At 43.8% G+C, this 18,119-nt stretch overlaps 1 protein-coding gene and 1 long non-coding RNA gene across 2 annotated transcripts in view; one reads left to right on the plus strand and one right to left on the minus strand.

The window, feature by feature from the left end:
* The window catches only part of LOC309527258 (alpha-2-macroglobulin-like), a 56,245-nt gene extending 48,455 nt beyond the window's left edge, over positions 1 to 7,790 (plus strand). Inside the window, exons 30-36 of the mRNA XM_082213911.1 lie at positions 229 to 447; positions 2,006 to 2,133; positions 2,814 to 2,904; positions 5,610 to 5,678; positions 5,831 to 5,933; positions 7,044 to 7,085; positions 7,490 to 7,790. Of these exons, the coding sequence (XP_082070037.1) occupies positions 229 to 447; positions 2,006 to 2,133; positions 2,814 to 2,904; positions 5,610 to 5,678; positions 5,831 to 5,933; positions 7,044 to 7,085; positions 7,490 to 7,515 (678 nt within the window). The 3' untranslated portion in view covers positions 7,516 to 7,790. The remainder of the gene's footprint in view (positions 1 to 228; positions 448 to 2,005; positions 2,134 to 2,813; positions 2,905 to 5,609; positions 5,679 to 5,830; positions 5,934 to 7,043; positions 7,086 to 7,489) is intronic.
* Positions 360 to 16,150, minus strand: LOC309527450. The gene is made up of 4 exons (XR_014217229.1): positions 15,216 to 16,150; positions 12,568 to 14,885; positions 11,621 to 11,691; positions 360 to 472 (listed from the first exon to the last, which is right to left on the minus strand). It is a non-coding gene; the product is annotated as an uncharacterized lncRNA (long non-coding RNA).
* Between the last annotated feature and the right edge of the window lie 1,969 nt (positions 16,151 to 18,119).

Raw genomic sequence — 18,119 nt, forward strand, 5'->3', positions numbered from 1 at the left:
CCTAGCTATCATAATGCGTGTAGCTGTCAATAAATTGGTGAGCAAGTCCTTGGATGTTTTTTTTAAGGAAAGGGAGTTTAACCATGCTGTACTGTTTATATAAGTACAGCTGGAGACTGTTGGATCTGGGCCAATATCTTGGACCAGGAAGCCCTTCAAAGGGAGGGTTGTCCTCTTCCATTGAAAGACATATGGCTCACACGCCCCTCCCCATGGTCTCTGTTGCAGGACACTGTGGTGGCGCTCCAGGCGCTCTCTCTGTATGGGGCTTTAACCTATTCCAGAAGTAGCACAGGGACAGACTTGTCTGTGCACTCTGGAGCGAATGCCCTGGGAACTTTCCATGTGGACAACACAAACCGCCTGCTTCTCCAGTGCCGATCTCTGCCCCAAGTGCCAGGAGACTACAATGTTGAAGCGACAGGAGATCGCTGTGTCTATATCCAGGTGGGTAAGTGCCCAGGCAGGGTACCTGGGAGAGAAAGAACGTGTGATGGTGTCAGGCTTCGAGGAATCAGCTTCCTTCCCTGTGGCAGTAAATAAGAAGATCAAACGAAAGGATCGTCTTACCAGTTAGATTCTTTAATAATCACAGTGAGAGACAAAGATTGTGTCTCGATAGAATGGTGGTGCTCCCAATTAAAGCTCACTCCCCCCTCCGTCCCAGTTAATCTATGTCACTCCTACGTCTTGTAATCTGAGCTTATACCCTCTGTGCTTTCTGTTCTGAGACTGAGCTGTTCTCGACCTTGGGGAGCGCGGTGGAGGAATGCTGTCCAACAACTGTGAATCTGTTGACCCTCTCCCCCCCCCGGTGTTTCTTCTTCTTCTAGCTGTTCCCCATTCAGTATTTCTCAGCTTCTGCCTTCTGAATTGTGCCCCTCTGCAAACCAATGTTCCAAATCTACGTTGTCCTCCTATTCCTGGGAAGATTCAGGATCAGGGGGAGGGGGTGGCTCCCACCATTCCTCCTCAATGCAGCCCACCACAGCATGGTCACTGACAGATGGTTTCCAAGCCACCATGTATAGAATCATAGAATCATAGAGTTGGAAGAGACCACAAGGGCCATCAAGTCCAACCCCCTGCCAAGCAGGAAACACCATCAGAGCACTCCTGACATATGGTTGTCAAGCCTCTGCTTAAAGACCTCCAAAGAAGGAGACTGCACCACACTCCTTGGCACTCCTATGACTTGTAGTCCCAAGTCATATGAGGGAAGAGAGCTCCTGGCTAAAGCAGAGCGTACCTCTCTGCTTAATTCACCCTTCTACTTTTTTTCTTCTTCAACAAAATCATTTTTATTGATTTTCCGATAAAAAACATCCAATTAATATATCCAATCATAATACTCCAATTAAAATTTTAAAAAGACCAAATTATAGTCCAGATTATAATTATTAATTTTTTGGAGCGCCCCATGGTCTGGATCTCTGAAGCATATCTCCAAATCTCCGTCCTACCTCTCCTCGTTGTTTCCATATTTTCCACATCTCAATTTTGACGCTTTATAATTCTCTGTCCCTGAGTCCAGGATTCTCGATCATGTCAAACATCATATACTTTCATCCCTCGAATACAGCTTTATTAGTATATATTTTTCCAACTGTCTTTTTATCAGCGCAGCTTCCTCTGGCTCCATTCCAATCCGTGATGTTGTCCAAATCTGTTAGCTGAAGTTTAATGGCGCAGCAACTCCCAATCATTTGCTCACCCTTCTACTTTTAAGAACTTTCTGCCACCAGATCATAGAATTGTAGAGTTGCAAGAGATCCCGAGGGTTCTCTGGTCCAACCCTCTGCAATTCAGGAATCTCAACTAAAGCATCTTCAGCATTTAGCCGAGTTCCCTGCGTTGCAGGGGGTTGAAATAGATGACCCTTGCGGTCCCTTCCCACTCTACAATTCTATGATCCATGACAGATGACCACCCAACTGTTTAAAAACCTCCAGGGTGTCCTGCTGCCAGAAACATCTCACATACCTGAGTGCTGTTTCCCTTCCAGACCACCTTGAAGTACAACGTGCATCCGCGCCCAGAGGACTCGCCTTTCAAGCTGGATGTGTACACAGTCCCTGAGTCTTGTGTTGGACCCAAAGCTCACAAAACATTTGACGTTGCTGTAAATGTCAGGTAATCCCTTCACAGGCTGGCTAGCTAGCTGCAGGAGCACAGCATCTCTGGTCCTTGGTTCGGTTGATATTTTGCTCTGTTTCTTGAACTGTCTTACAAATTGTTTGATAATCGAGTTGTGTTGTTGTACTATGTTCTGGGATAGCTAGTGGAGTCCTAGCCATTACACAAGGCCAGTTATTCATAAGGATGAAGCGTAAAAAAATATCCTTAATAATAAACCAGGCATTTGGAATAGGCCCCATCTAAGCCCCTACAAACACTGTGGGGCAAACCATGGTGGAAATCTATATATTTATATATCTAGATCTGTACAGTATATATACTGTTCGATCGTAGAAAAAAAACCCACAATATGAAACCTTAAAGCCATTTACAAAAATGATAAAATTATCAATTAGAGGAAAAGAATGCAACCTGCATCTGTGAGTCTGCACATGCGCGGGTCGGGATTCGTCGCTTCTGTGCATGCACGTGATGTCATTTTGCGTGTTTGCACATGCGCAAGCGGCGAAACCATGGGACGCAACCTGAAAACACGCAACCTGAAGCAAACGTAACATGAGGTATGAAGGTATTAGAAGCCAGATTGGGTGGCTGTGGGAGGTCTGGTGGTCAGGGATGACAAGCATTGGAGTTCTGGTGTGAGAATTTTTTTCTTTCCCTCTTTGATCTCTCAGTTACATTGGCAAGCGGCCGACCTCTAACATGGTGATCCTTGATGTGAAGATGCTCTCAGGATTCATCCCAGTAAAATCGTCTGTAAGACAGGTAATGGCTGTTTGAGTGGCAGTGCCCCCACCCCCAAAACTCCCTTGGCTATGTTGTTGTTGGCACCCGTCTGACTTGAGAGATAATGCAGTGCTCCTCTGGGGATGAAGTCAAACAGTTGCATTAGCACAGGGGTCCCCAAACTAAGACCCACGGGCCGGATAAGGCCCGAGGGACTCGTTTATCCAGCCCGCGGTGACCCCCGCTGCCCGCTGCCACCACCCGCTCTTACCGGTGCTGCGCTGCTGCTCATTTCCGGGTTGGAGGAGCACCGGAAATAGCTTGTGCACATGCACAAGCGTTATTTGTGTATGCACAAACATTATTTCTGGTGCACATCCGGGTCGGAGGAGGCCCATGCACATGCACACATGCTATTTCTGGTGCTCCTCCGACCCAGAAGTGCGCCGGAAATAGTGTGTGTGCACGCGTATGGGCACGCGCTCCCCCGCCCTCTGGCCCACCGCGCTATCAGCGGCTGGAGACCCCAGCTCGAGGCGCGGTAAGTTTGCTGATCCCTGCATTAGCAGCACCAAAGTGATCTTCCTGAGGCGCAAGCCTGGTCAGTGTGTATAGAGATCCTGGGCTGCCCAGAAGACAAAAGCCCCTCTTGGCCTCGCTGATGTTGTTCAATGGAAAGCAGAGCAATACATTTGGCACCAGCTTGGAGTTGCCTGAAGGGAATTTAATCTTAATTATTTACAATTTTTGTTTAATCCACAAGAAAGAAGGGCCTTTTCGCTAGCTAGGTTCAATTCTAATCCTTCTAACCTCCTTTGGGGTTGGTTTGTGGGTTTGGCAGAAGGAGATAGGATCTGCCCATGCGTTGCCCACCTGGTGGAAACTCTAGCTCACGTGGCTCTTAAATGTAAAATGTCTGATGATCTCTGCAAACAATTTCTAGACCATCTATGTATTCCAACATGGAAACCAGAGATGGAGGTTATGCGCTTCTTATTACAGGGAAGAGACCAGGAGCTCACCAAGACAGTAGATAAGTTCCTCTATTTGATTTTTTTGTCGCCAAAGTATGCTACAGGATCCTGCCCTTGCTGGAAACCCTCAGAGATGAGGCAGATTGCTCGGCCCTTCTGCCCTTTGGTGGGTGACTGTGCCGTTGGGGTGGTGAAGAGATTGCACTGGCCTATCTATTCTGAATGTATTTGAATGTTCTTATGTGATGTCAGTAAAGGGTACTTGACTTGAGTTGCCTGAAGGAGGTGTACTGTTCACTGTCCGTCCTCGCAGTGGCCAGCCAGATGTCTGTGTGAAACCTGCAAGCAGGATCCATGCACAAGAGCGCCCTCCTCTGATGTAGCTTCCAGCAACTGGTATTCAGAAGCATTATTTCCCAAAGCCATGGACACAAAGCATAGCCGTCCTGGCCGGAAGCACTAACAGTAATCCTTGCACTGACAGGAACCTGATTTCTTTCTTCTTTGGTGATCACTCGTAGCCGAGTAAGATTGTCTTCCATAAACATGGTTTTAAAAGTGAGTCCATAAGTGACTGTGGAGGCCAATTCTGGATCCGCACGTCCTTCCATAGTGGGGACATAGGTTTCCGGACAGGAATTGATCACAGTGAGGCTTTGCTAAACATGCTTTCCTCTTAGCACATTTCTCTCCTTCATCCTGACTTTGAGTGTCTTCAAAACCTATGACACCTTTGGTAAAGGCTGTTCTCCAACTGGAGCGCTTGCAAGCCAGTCTTTCCCAGTTGTCGGTGTTTATATGACTTTTTTAAAGATTTGCCTTGAGTCTTTGAACCTCTTTTGTTGACCACCAGCATTACACTTTCCATTTTAAAGTTCAGAGTATTTGCTTTGGAAGACGATAATCAGGCATCTGCACAACATGACCAGTCCAACGAAGTTGATGTTGAAGAATCATTGCTTCAAGACTGGTGATCTTTGCTTCTTCCAGTACACTGGCATTAGTTCACCTGTCTTCCCAAGTGATGTAAACACCTCCTTAAAGACCTATCTACAGTGGTGCCTCGCAAGACGAAATTAATTCGTTCCGCGAGTTTTTTCGTCTTGCGGTTTTTTCGTCTTGCGAAGCACGGCGTCGGAAAAGTTTTGGAAAAGCTTAAAAAATCACCAAAGTCTTCAAAAACCTCAAAAAAAGCTGCCACACCGCGTGCTATGAGTTGCTCCTCGAAGTCAAGTCGCAACTGTATTCACGGTTTTAAGAAAAAGGAAACAAACTTGCAAGACGTTTCCGTCTTGCGAAGCAAGCCCATAGGGAAAATCGCCTTGCAAAGCAACTCAAAAAACCAAAAACCCTTTTGTCTTGCGAGTTTTCCGTCTTGCGAGGTACCACTGTATTTAGGCAGGCATTCACATGCTCACAAGATTCATCACATTGCTCTGTTTCGTTATTTATTGATATTTATCAAATGTTTTATTGATGGCCTCTCTGTTTTTACTTATGTATTTCTTTGTATTTTTTGGATTTGAGTGCTGCATTTTGTTGGTGATGTTGGCATTAGTTGACCTGTCTTCCCAGGTGATGTGTAAAATTGTCTGGAGACACTGTTGATGGAATCTTTCAAGGAGCTGGAGCTTGATTTAGCACTATGTTGAATACAATATTTACACTCCTTGGGGCTTCAGGCAGCAGCAGGGATTTTGGCTTGTCACAATTGCTCAGGAATAATAAATCTCTCTCTTCTCCCACCCACCCCCCAATCCTCACCTCCAGCTAATCGGTAAAGCACAGGTCAAGCGGACGGAAGTGAGCACCAGCCACGTCCTTTTGTATTTGGAGAAGGTGAGTGAGGGGATGGGAGAGCAAGAAATGCATCCTTTGGGGAATGCCAACAGCTAGAACCCTCTGCCTGCCTGATGGCACACCCTTGCGAGGTCTTGCTTTGCTGGGTGTGTGATGGCTTATAACAGCTTACCCAACTGGCTTGCCCACAGGTGGACAATGTGACCCAGAGCCTATCCTTCACGGTGGAGCAGGATGTCCCTGTCCAGCACCTGAAACCTGCCCTGGTGAAAGTCTACGATTACTATGAAACAGGTAAGCATGGGCTCTGGTACCACACTCGAGAGCCAGTGTGGTGTAGTGGTTAAGAGCGGTAGTCTCATAATCTGGGGAACCGGGTTCGCGTCTCCGCTCCTCCACATGCAGCTGCTGGGTGATCTTGGGCCAGTCACACTTCTCTGAAGTCTCTCAGCCCCACTCACCTCACAGAGTGTTTCTTGTGGGGGAGGAAGGGAAAGGAGAATGTTAGCCGCTTTGAGACTCCTTCGGGTAGTGATAAAGCGGGATATCAAATCCAAAACTCTTCTCTCTCTCTTGGTACTACAGAACTGCTCAGTATATAGTAGCATTACAAGCCACCCAAACTCTGAGCATTGAGAGATTACAGCGGTTCCAACCCCTTCTCCAGGGTTCAGTTACCTTGCAATGAAGGCCAACACAGGCTGTGGTTTCTTTAGGATATGTTGTTTTCCCTACACACATATATACAACCTAAGCCTAAGCTGGAGGGGCTCACAACATTAATCCCCCCACCCCCCAAAAATATTACTTCTCCATCACTCATAGCTTGGGATCCATCACAGAGCAAGCATGTCTCTTGTGTCTCCATCTTCCAGCCAGCTTCCAGGCCAGTTCACAAACACCACACTGGCTATTGTCCTCTTACCTAGGTGAAGTCCACCCACTACCCTGGAGGGCATGATCAGTTAGTTGTATCTCTCACAGCCTGCCTCATTCTTTTGGGATTCTGAGGAGGACACTTAAGTGGCCAGCTAAGTCATTGTTTTACAGACTTGTCTGACTAGTTCAGCAATAGAATCCTCTATTAGAGTCTAACTCCCACTGGGTACAGGACTCAGGCTGACCTTCCGAACCCACAACAGTATTGTCATTAAGGTTCATCTCATGCTTCTTAGTTAGCTCTCAAACTGCCTTCCCCAAAAAAACCTGTAAATCCGCCATGTTGTTGTTGTTGTTTAGTCATTTAGTCGTGTCCAACTCTTCATGACCCCATGGCCATACAAAAGTAATAGTTCTAAATGTTCTAAAGCCAACCCACCCAAAAAATCCACCAGACCAGAAATCTGGTGGCAGGAAGTTGGAGGAGCCAGAGTCTTTCCTGACCATCTTTCATTGTATTTCCAGGTGACAGTGCCATTGCAAAGTACAGCACCCCCTGCAGTACAGGTAAAGTATGAACAGAGATTGCCTCTCACCAACCCTACATGTGAAGCAGATCGAAACCACAAAAGGCCTCTCTAGGCCAGCACCCATATTTCTTCTGTGTCCAACCCATAATCAGGACATGATTTAGGGTCCTGCACCAAAGTCTCTAACACTGGCAGCTACATCAAATGAAACAGCTGGTGGAATGGAGGACTGGACTCCCACTCTGCAGGATGAGGGGTCCCCAACCTGGGCTGATAGAATTGGGAGAAGGACATGAAAGGGGGACAAACTGTAAATTCTCTGGCTTATGGGGTGGCTGGTCACCATATGGATGTTCTGTCTCTGACCCCTAAAACATCTTGGGCCATTTCTGGTTGAATGCTTGGCCAAAGGAGATTCCTGTGTTTTTTCCTCTACTGCAGATGACATTAAACAGGGGAATGCGTGAGGAATGAAGCCCATCACCCCCAGTAGACTCTGTTGGCATCTTCCTTCCACCATCAGACACAAGTGGATAGAGCAACCAGGACAGCAACACAGAGAGGGAAGCATTTATCCCGACACAGCCAACAAAAATCTTCTCTGCTTTGCTTGCTTATTCCACCATTTGAATAAGTCCTGTATCCACCTTTTCTCATTTTGAGATCCTTTTCTACATCTGCTACTACTTCCCTCTACTGGATGAAAAAGAAAATAAAAGGAATCCATTCATTTCTTTTTAAACCTGTCTGGCCTCATATTTTCTTCTGGCCCAAATCCAATACAAAATTAGGGCTTTGAGCTACATGTTTAGCAGTAAACTCATGTCTTAGAATGATGCTGAATGGCTGCAAAGTGGGGGGGGGGGTAAGAAGGATCTGTCAATTTCGTTTCTCTCAGGTTCTCATTTTTTCAGTCTTAAATCCGGTTCTCCAAATTTCTGCAGCAATTCACAAATTTTCTTTTATAAACAAATCATCATGAAGGTGTTGGAATGCCAAGAAAATAAGGAGGTGCTCTTTAATGAGCTGTCAAGATGGTATACATCTAAACCAACTTTCCAGGATGCAATCCCTATGGGGTGAAGGGGGTCTTGTCTCTTGAGGAGAGAGGGGTCAGCTGAAATTTCCCCACACCTTGAAGGACCCACAGAGTCCCAGTCAACTTCTTTACTGCCTCCAGCTGAATGAAACCAGCTGTCCAGATAACTCCTGCCACCCCAAAGTACAGCTTCTCCAATGTCCCATACACAGCAGAATCTCATGACACAGTGCCTTGACTTCCTGACCTAGATGTTCTGATCATTAGTTCCCAAAACTGGGTATTTGTAAGTCCAGGGTACAGAGTGTAGCACAAGAGAGTTTGGGTCTCAGGTTGGCAGAATCCCAAATTCCCAAGTCCGTTTGACTCCTCCCTCCCCCCCGCCCCAGTCATATCCACAATCCCATATTTAAGATAGTGGTTTCAACTCCTCTTCTCCACGAGAGGGATTGCCTGAGAACAGTCTCCAGGGTCTGGGCAGACACCCAGCTCAGGATCAGCTCCAGCAGTTCCTCTGGCACAGAGTCCCACAGAACAAGACTGGTATTCAATAAAGAGAATTATCAGGTATCTTAAAGGTACTATTGCTTACAAGCTGAAATTGTCAGCACAAGGTTCAGGTGAACTGGAGGTATATGCTAATGCAGACTAGGCACCAGATCTTAGTGATTGTAAATCCACTTATGACACACTATTTCTTTACTAGTTACAGGTAGGTAGCCATAGTCGAAAGCTCATACCAATAACAAACTTAGTTGGTCTCTAAGGTGTTACTGGAAGGATTTTTTTATTTTATTTCTTTACTATAAAGCTACAGTTGAACAATATTGCAGTAAGCAGAATATTGTGTCTGTTCAACTTTTGAAGCTGAATATATTAGTTTACCTACAGCTTTTAGAATAAGAATAAGAATATCTTTATTGTCATTGCCCCCTTTGGGGACAACGAAATTACTTGACTGCTCCATAAAAACACTAATTAAACAATACAATATAATACAGCAAGGGAGATTAGATGACTTTCAAAGTCCGGGCTTCCCATTCAGGGCCGAGATCGCTCTGGAGAAGAAGCTGTTCTTAAGACGACTCGTTCTTGTCTTCATCGACCTGTATCTCCGTCCTGACGGCAAGAGCTCGAAGAGACAGTGACCAGGATGCGATGGATCTTTTACTATGTCCAGTGCCTTCCTATGGCACCTTGTGGCATAAATCTGCTCTAAGGTGGAGAGTGGGCAGCCAACAATGCTCTCTGCTGCCTTAACAACCCTGCACAACCCCATCCTGTCCTGGGCAGTACAGCTTCCGTACCACACACATAAGCCATAAGTGAGCACGCTCTCAATGGCACAGTGATGAGAGAATCTGGTTTAAGCAAATATTATTTGAAATGAATTTGGACATGCAGAAAGCTGTCACAATATCTGAGGATTATCCAGCTCGTATAAGTATGGCAGAATCTGAAAAGATTAGCAAAAGGACAACACATATAGACATCAAATTTCATCATGTAAAGGACGGACGTGATCAAGGAGTAGTAAAAAAATTCAGTATACTCCAACTGTAGATATGCTTGCAGATATTATGACTAAACTACTAGCAAGACATAAACGTGTGGATTACTTATTGTAACTAGAATTGAAGACTGTTCTGCAGTAAAGCTTTGAAGTGCATTCTTGTAACGGAGAGATTTCATTTCTTTCTTTTCCTTTTTTCTTTTTTTAAGCTTTATACTTTAAAAGTTACACATAATAAAACACATTGAAACACATTGATTATACAATAAAAAACGAAAAAGGAAGGAAAAATAGAAAGAAAAAAGAATAAAAAAGAGCATTCAACAAATCATCTTGTCAAGTACATACAATAATTTAAGGAATGCAAACTGTCATTGTCATTAATTATGAACACATATTTCAATATGAGATTCTTTTCACATCACCTTATATTTTTCTCCTTGCGACTCTCACTTTCCTATCTATGTCTAATCTCTGGTTTCATTCCCGTGATTTATTTGATGACTTCCTTCTGCCTCCATGCGGTTCTTAATTTTTCATATCTTAAAATTTCTGCATCCTTTTTAACATGGTGGAGAACCGTTCTGTTATCTCTGTGGAATTTAGTCTGTGCTCAACTATTTGTGATCGTTGGAACCATAATTTTTAAAAACATCCCATTCTTTTCTGATATTGTCTCCAGATTGATTTCTTATTACTCCTGTTGATTTTGCCAACTCAAGATACTCACATAACTTTAGGTGCCATTCTTCAGTATTACATTACTTTTCCAGTACTTTGCTATCAGAATCCTGGCAGCCGTAATTGCATAAAGAAATACTCTTTTATTAATTTCTGGGATATTTGTTATAAAGATACCTAATAAAAATAATTCTGGTTTTTTAGGAAATGTGTATTTTATCATTTTCTTTAATTCTTCATAAATTGTGACGCAAAAAGATTTTTTTGGGGACACATTCACCACATGTGGAAAAGGTTTCCATTTTCATGATAACACCGCCAACACTTAATACTATTTTTTTTTTTTTGCCAATTTTGATGGGCTCGAATACCACCTGTAAGCCATCTTTATAATATTTTCTTTAATCAGTTAGCATGCTGTGAATTTCATATCTTTTCCCCAAAGGTTTTCCCATTTCTCCAATTCTAGTGGATAACCAAAATCTTGGGCCCATTTATCCATCACCTCTTTAACTTCTTCATCTTTTAGATTCCAATCTTATAATAACATACATTTTTGAGATATTTGTATTATTTAATAGCAATTCACTTTCAAAATCTAATAATTTAGTATCAAATCCATTTATTATTTTTTCCCCTTCCTTAAAAATTTCATTTAGCTGATGCTATGGTAACCAACTTATGCCCATTTGTTTAAGTATGTCATATTTTTTCAATTTAAGTTGGTTGTTCTCTTCTTCCAATAATTCTTTGTATGAATGTTTAATAGGTTATTGTATTGAAGCTGCCCAGAGTGGCTGGGGTATAAATAATAATTTACTATCATTATTATTATTTTGTCATGTGTACATTTTGGTGTCCATTATACATCCAACCAGCCAATGCACTCTGCAGGGAGGGTTCCTTATGAACCCAGGGCCTTTAGCATGGTGGCACCTTCAATATGGAACTTGATGCTTTTGAATTATGGTGCTGGAGGAGACTCTTGAGAGTCCCATGGACTGCAAGAAGATCAAACCTATCCATTCTGAAGGAAATCAGCCCTGAGTGCTCACTGGAAGACCAGATCGTGAAGCTGCTCCAATACTTTGGCCACCTCATGAGAATTGGAGACTCCCTGGAAAAGACCCAGATGCTGGGAAAGATGGAGGGCAGAAGAAGGAGACGACAGAGGACAAGATGGTTGGACAGTGTTCTCGAAGCTACCAGCATGAGTTTGACCAAACTGCGGGAGGCAGTGGAAGACAGGAGTGCCTGACGTGCTCTGGTCCATGGGGTCACGAAGAGTCGGACACGAGTAAACGACTAAACAACAACAACAATCAGTTATATATCATACCTTTTGGTGCTTTTGAATACCTTTCTTCCTGAACCAGCCACTTAAGCAGAGAACTTTTTCACAGTCTGTATCTGTATTGGATTTGAAATTGTTTTTATATATAGGATTGTTTTTGTTTGTTTTCAGATATGAAAGACTTTTATTTATTTCTTATTGTTGTTTTGTAGGAAGAAATTCGTAAGTGAAATGAACCAATAAGAGGAAGTTTCATGTGTGCGTACTCTTCAGAAATGACCACACCATGCTGAGTGTGTAATTGAAGTACATGCTGGTTATCATGACCCTTTGGACAGTGAGTTCTCACAGATTTAGGGAGCACATTAAATGAGGAGGTGGGAAGTCCCATCACATGAGGGATTGTTGCATCCATGTATGCAACAAGTTCCTTGAATCCCACCCAATGAACCAAAGTTAATCATGCATATTCATTTCAATGGGTCTACTCTGAGTAGGACAAACATTGGTAACACCCTAAAATAATACCTCACTCTAATGAAAGTGTTTTGTCAGGAAAGGCCGGGCCAAGCTTACATGTCCTCCCCACCCTCCCAAACTGACCATGTTGAGACCAGAGAGCCACCTTCTGCAAGTTCTCATAAACATGTTTTCCTCCAACTTTGCTCTTGGACCTTAAGCCACACAGAGACTCCAGGATGTTGCCAAGGTGATGCTTCTCCCCCTTATAATTATTCTTCTTCCTGCCAAAGCTCCGGGGATTTAACTAGAGATCGCCTTTGAAAACAATCAACTAAACATCAGACTCAAGAGCAATATGAGGTAACTTCTTGCACTGGGCCTGAATGGTTTCCTGCCTAAACATATGTGCTCTTGAGAGCCTGTCTTCCAGATTCCCAAGTGCCATAACTTCCATGATATTGTCTGAGCACCTGAGGTCTTTCCTAGTCCTAGGATTTCAGTTATAGTAGTCATAGCTATTTAAGTGCTACCTTTCTTCTGACATGCCCTCACAGCCTCAGTTGGTTCGTGCACCCAAGAAGGCATCTCCCATTATTCCTCCACATCAGCCCTCCATTCCTCCTTCTAACTGCCTCCAACTGTCACCTTCCCAGAGTTCCAATTTCCTTGGCAACCATTGTCAAGAATGCCTAAAACTATTCTGACTAGATGACTTCCCTCCACCTTTCCCTGAGTTCCATATTTGTCCTTTCTACTGCGTAATTTATATCAATCAGATATTCCATTTGTTCATTATATGCCAAGTCTTTGTTACCTTCAAGTGCTAGATAATTCCTGTTAAAGGGTTCAGTTGTTTAGAGTGGTCTTCCAAATATACTATAAATTTCCCCCACTCTTTATTAAAGTCTTGATCTTCCTGGTTTCTGATTTCCCCAGTCATTTTTTGACATTTTAGCCTAGTCCATCAATTTAATTTGCCATTCCTCTAATGGTAGGGACCTTGTTGTCTTTCCATCTCTGGGCCACAAGCATTCTAGCAGCTGCCATTGGGTACATAAACAGCCTTTTTCTGCTGCTTCAGTATTTCTGCACCTATAATTCCTAATAAGAAAGCTTCTGGTTTTTTAACAAACATTATCTTAAACATTTTTTTTTCCAATTCATTATAAATCATTTCCCAGAGTTCTTTCATTATTTTACAATTCCACCACATATGATAAAAGGTTGGGAAGGCCAATTTCTAAGTCCTGTGTCTGGTTGGGGGATAATTTTGCTTTGCTCTATGCTCATAAAGGAGCCCTGAGCTGTGATAAAGCAATATGTTTTAGACACAACTATGTGTGTTTGAGTTCTGTAGTACTGGATATAATCAATTTTGAATATTTTAAAATATAAATGGCATCTTAATCTTTTGTTGTCAGGTGCTCCTTTGTATTGAGATCAGGCCTCAGAAAAATAATGCAGCATTTGGGAATGAAGATGCAGCCCAGAAGCCCAGCACTGGAGGCCAACATAGAGAAAACCTGAACAGCTACCATGTATTTCCCCTTGGTGCTCAGGTAGGTGGGAACAAAGGACACCCAAACACTGCAGAAGACCAGCATGCTGAAGGTGATCAGCTTGGCTTCATTGAAGGCCCCAGGTAGCTTCCTGGCTAGGAAAGCCACTGTGAAGCATATGGCAACCAGGAAGCCCATGTAGCCGAGGGAACCATAAAACATGGCAACAGATCCTTCATTACACTGCAGGATGATCTCTCGGGGCTGGGAGTGCATGTCAGACTCCGGGAAAGGGGGAGGCATGCCCAGCCAGATGGTGCAGATGACAACTTGGACACCGGATCAGGAAATGACAATGGAGTTGGCCAGACCCCAACCATCTCCTCACCCTGCTTCTGGGCTTGGCAGCCAGGAAGGCCAGCACCACAGTGATATTTTTTGCTAATAAAGAAGAAACAGCAGCTGAGAAGATAAGGCTGAAGACTGTTTGTCTGAGAAGGCAGGCCACTTTCCTTGGCCAGCGTATGAAGAGACAAGAGGATAAAAAGGAAAGCAGGAGGAAGACTAAGAGGATGTAGGAGAGGTCCCAGTTGTTGGCTTTGACTATTGGAGTTTCCTTGTATTTAATGAAGATTCCTAACACCATGTCTGGCATTACAGACAGGAATAGGGCAATGAAAGCTAAGCTGATCCCCAGGTGTTCTTCATAAGCCAGGAAGCTGATAATCTTGAGAACACATTGATCTTGGTCCTTATTTGGATGCTGATCTTCTGGGCATTTTGTGCAATGTTCGCCATCTGAAGAGGACCAATTTGGAATGCCTTCACCCATTTTTATGCGAAGGGTCCAAATTGCACCGCTTTAGATGCATCTGTAGACCTTGGTCTTGGTGGCTCCATGTTCTGACACAGAAGGTGCTGATGTACGCAACCATATCTGCTATCACTTTGGTGCCTATTTAAAACCTTACTTTCTGAACATGGGTTGTAAGTAGAGACAGCGCTGGGTCAAGACATTTTGATGACTGAGCTGAAGGACAAGTTGATGCCCTCTCACAAGGCACATGCAGAAGCCAATCAGAATGGCAATTGAATCTTATTCCCAATACTGGTGAACATAGTGTATCTTCCACTGCACTTGCAGGCAGCCAGGTAGTGTAGGGGGTACAGGGCAGGACAGCTGGCTCTCACAGCTCTGTCCTGTCTCTGCCCCATGGCATCTGCCACCTTAGGCAGCTGCCTCATTTTTGTGGTGACCTTGAGTGGAGATCTTTCAAACAGTCTGCCTATGTATTGAATGTGAAATTGCTTTTCTATATGGAATTGTTTTAATATAGGAAATGGTCCTACTATATACAGTGGTGCCCCGCAAGACGAATGCCTCGCAAGACGGAAAACTCGCTAGATGAAAGAGTTTTCCGTTTTGGAGGTGCTTCGCAAAACGAATCTCCTATGGGCTTGCTTCGCAAGATGATAATGTCTTGCGAGTTCCTGCGGGTTTTTTTTCTCCCCCCCCTTTTTCTAAGCCGCTAAGCCGCTTATCAGCTGATCCGATAAGCCGCTAAAAGCCACTAAAAGCCACTAATAGTGCTAATCCGTCAATGGGCTTGCTTCGCAAGACAAAAAAACCGCTAGACGAAGAGAATCACAGAACGGATTCTTTTCATCTTGCGAGGCACCACTGTATTTATTATTGTTTCATAGGAAGAGTTCACAAATGAAAGGAAGTGAATAAATGAAAGGAAGTTTCATGTGCTCATGATGTTCAGAAGTAACAACCCCATGTTGTGTTTATATTCAGATACAGCCCAGATTTTGTAAAAGCAAGTTTTCACAGATTTAGGATGTGTGTTCATGGGGGAGAAGCAGAAGGTCCTGTCACATGAGTATACTTTGCTTCACGCATGCAACAAGCTATGTTCTCGTGTTCTCAAGTTAGTAGAATCCCACCCAATGAACCCAAGTTACTCATATCTATTAATATCAATGGGTCTACTCTGAGTAGGAATAAGGTTGGTTACAACCCTAACACTCCATATTGTGCATGTATATTCATATATGCTCTAAAATAATACAGTGGTACCTTGGGTTAAGAACGTAATTCATTCTGGAGGTCCGTTCTTAACCTGAAACTGTTCTTAACCTGAGGTACCACTTTAGCTAATGGGGACTCCCGCTGCCACCGTGCGATTTCTGGTCTCATCCTTAAGTAAAGTTCTTAACCCAAGGTACTACTTCCGGGTTAGCTGAGTCTGTAACCTGAAGCGTTTGTAACCCAAAGTGTTTGTAACCCAAGGTACCACTGTATATTGGTCCTCTTGACTATTATGAAGCTGTTTTGTCAGTAAAGGCCAGTCAAAGTTCACCTTTCCCCTCACATTGACCCATGTCAAGATCAGAGAGATACTTCTGCAAGTTCTCGTAAACATGTTTTCCTCCAGCACTGCACCTGCTCCTCAAACCACACAGAGACTCCAGGACTCCACTGCCTAGCCACTGCTACTCCCCCTTATAATTTTTCTTCTACTCAGGGATTTAACCAAAGATAGACTGTGGAAAAAAATCAACTAAACAGCATTTCAAAGCGCAAGGTGATGTAACTTCTCCTTGCGCTGGGCCTATGTTTTACATTCCCCAGTGCAATAACTTCCATATTGTTTGAGCACCTGAGGTCTAAGCCACTAAAGTTCATGTCACTTTTTGTCTGTTTTTTTCCATGTACAATGACAATGAACGAACTTCCTATTCCCAGGATTTTGGTCATAGTAGTCATAGCTTTTTTCATGCTCTTTTTCTTCTGACGTGGCCTCGCAGCTTCAACTAGTTGGCAAACCTAAGAAGGCATCTCCCACCCTTCTTCACTAGCCCTCCATTCCATTTTCATCTGCCCTGAAAAACTGCCCCCTGCCCCAATTGCCCCTTCCCCAGCATTCAAATCCTTGGCAACCGTCACCAAGGCTGCCCAAAACTATCTCGCCTTGGTTAGATGATTATGTTTCTTTTTAATTTAAGATATAAAGGCCACAGAAGAGTGTGTCATGAACTGCCTTCTTCATTCAGTGAGAAAGAACACAGAACTCTTAAATCAGCCTTTCTCAACCCGTGGGCCCCCAGATGTTGTTGAACTACAACTCCCTTCACCCCTAGCTAGCAAGGCCAGAGCTCAGGAATGATGGGAGTTGTAGTCCAACAACATCTGGGGACCCACAAGTTGAGAACCACTGTCTTAAAGTAACCAAAGGTCTTTTGGCATCTTAAAGTCTGAACAATTATATTATAGAGCCAACTTTCATTGACTATAGTATGGCTCTTCAGTTCTACGAAATGTTGAACTGGTTCCTTGTTTGCGGGTGGGGGGTAGTTCTCATTTATATTTTAATTCTTGTTTGGTATAGAGGCAGCTCTTCTCCCACATGTTGCTGTCTGCCTTGCACTGCACTCTTAGACCTACATAGCTGCCTTGGATAACACAGCTCTAGATGAGCAAAAACAACAAGCGTGCCCACCTCTACCTTCATTTAATGAACACCTTCAGACTGCTGTTTTATTGAGGGTCTATTCTGCAACATGTTCTTGACACAGTATTAGGGGGAAGGTGCATTCTGCATTAGTTTGTCCTGTGATGCTTACCTAATTCTCCTCCATTGCTTGAGAAGGCTATAGCAGGAGAAAAATATACCATCCACTGAACACATTGCAAGCACATCTAAATCTCTCTAAGAGTCACGGCTTCAAATAAACCTGGATACTGTAGTTTATATTCCAGAGAGCTGTGAGTCTGGCCAACTCCATTGTCATTTCCTGTTCCAGTGTCCAAGTTGTCATCATGTTCAAATATATAAAAGGATGTCATATAGAGGAGGGAGAAAGGTTGTTTTCTGCTGCTCCAGAGAAGCGGACACGGAGCAATGGATCCAAACTACAAGAAAGAAGATTCCACCTAAACATTAGGAAGAACTTCCTGACAGTAAGAGCTGTTCGACCGTGGAATTTGCTGCCAAGGAGTGTGGTGGAGTCTCCTTCTTTGGAGGTCTTTAAGCAGAGGCTTGACAATCATATGTCAGGAGTGCTCTGATGGTGTATCCTGCTTGGCAGGGGGTTGGACTCGATGGCCCTTGTGGTCTATTCCAACTCTATGATTCTATGATCTGCACCATCTGGCAGGCAATTTCTTCCTCATTCCCAGAGTCTGATATCATCATCATCATCATCATCATCCCTTTTATTGGCATCACATACAACATCCAAAACAAATCAATACAGAATTACCACTTCCCCAGTGGCACATTTGCTAAAAGAAAGGAGTCAGAGCAGTTTATCGTCACATCTCTTGGTCTCCAGGGAGATCAGATGTCTGCAGTGTATTTCAATGACAAAAATCCTTGCCTGGACTAATCACCCTGCAGTGCAATGAAGGGTCTGTTGCCATGTTTTATTGTGCTCTTGGTTACATGGGCTTCCTGGAAGCCAACTGATTAAACAGTGGTTTTCCTAGCCAGCGCCCTTTCCTAGTCTGTGCCCATCAATGAGGCCAAGATGATCACCTTCAGCATGCTGGTCTTCTGCAGTGTTTGGGTGTCCTT

Source organism: Podarcis vaucheri (genome assembly GCF_965113315.1).
Source record: "Podarcis vaucheri genome assembly, chromosome: 2".
NCBI classification, from domain to species: Eukaryota; Metazoa; Chordata; class Lepidosauria; order Squamata; family Lacertidae; genus Podarcis; species Podarcis vaucheri.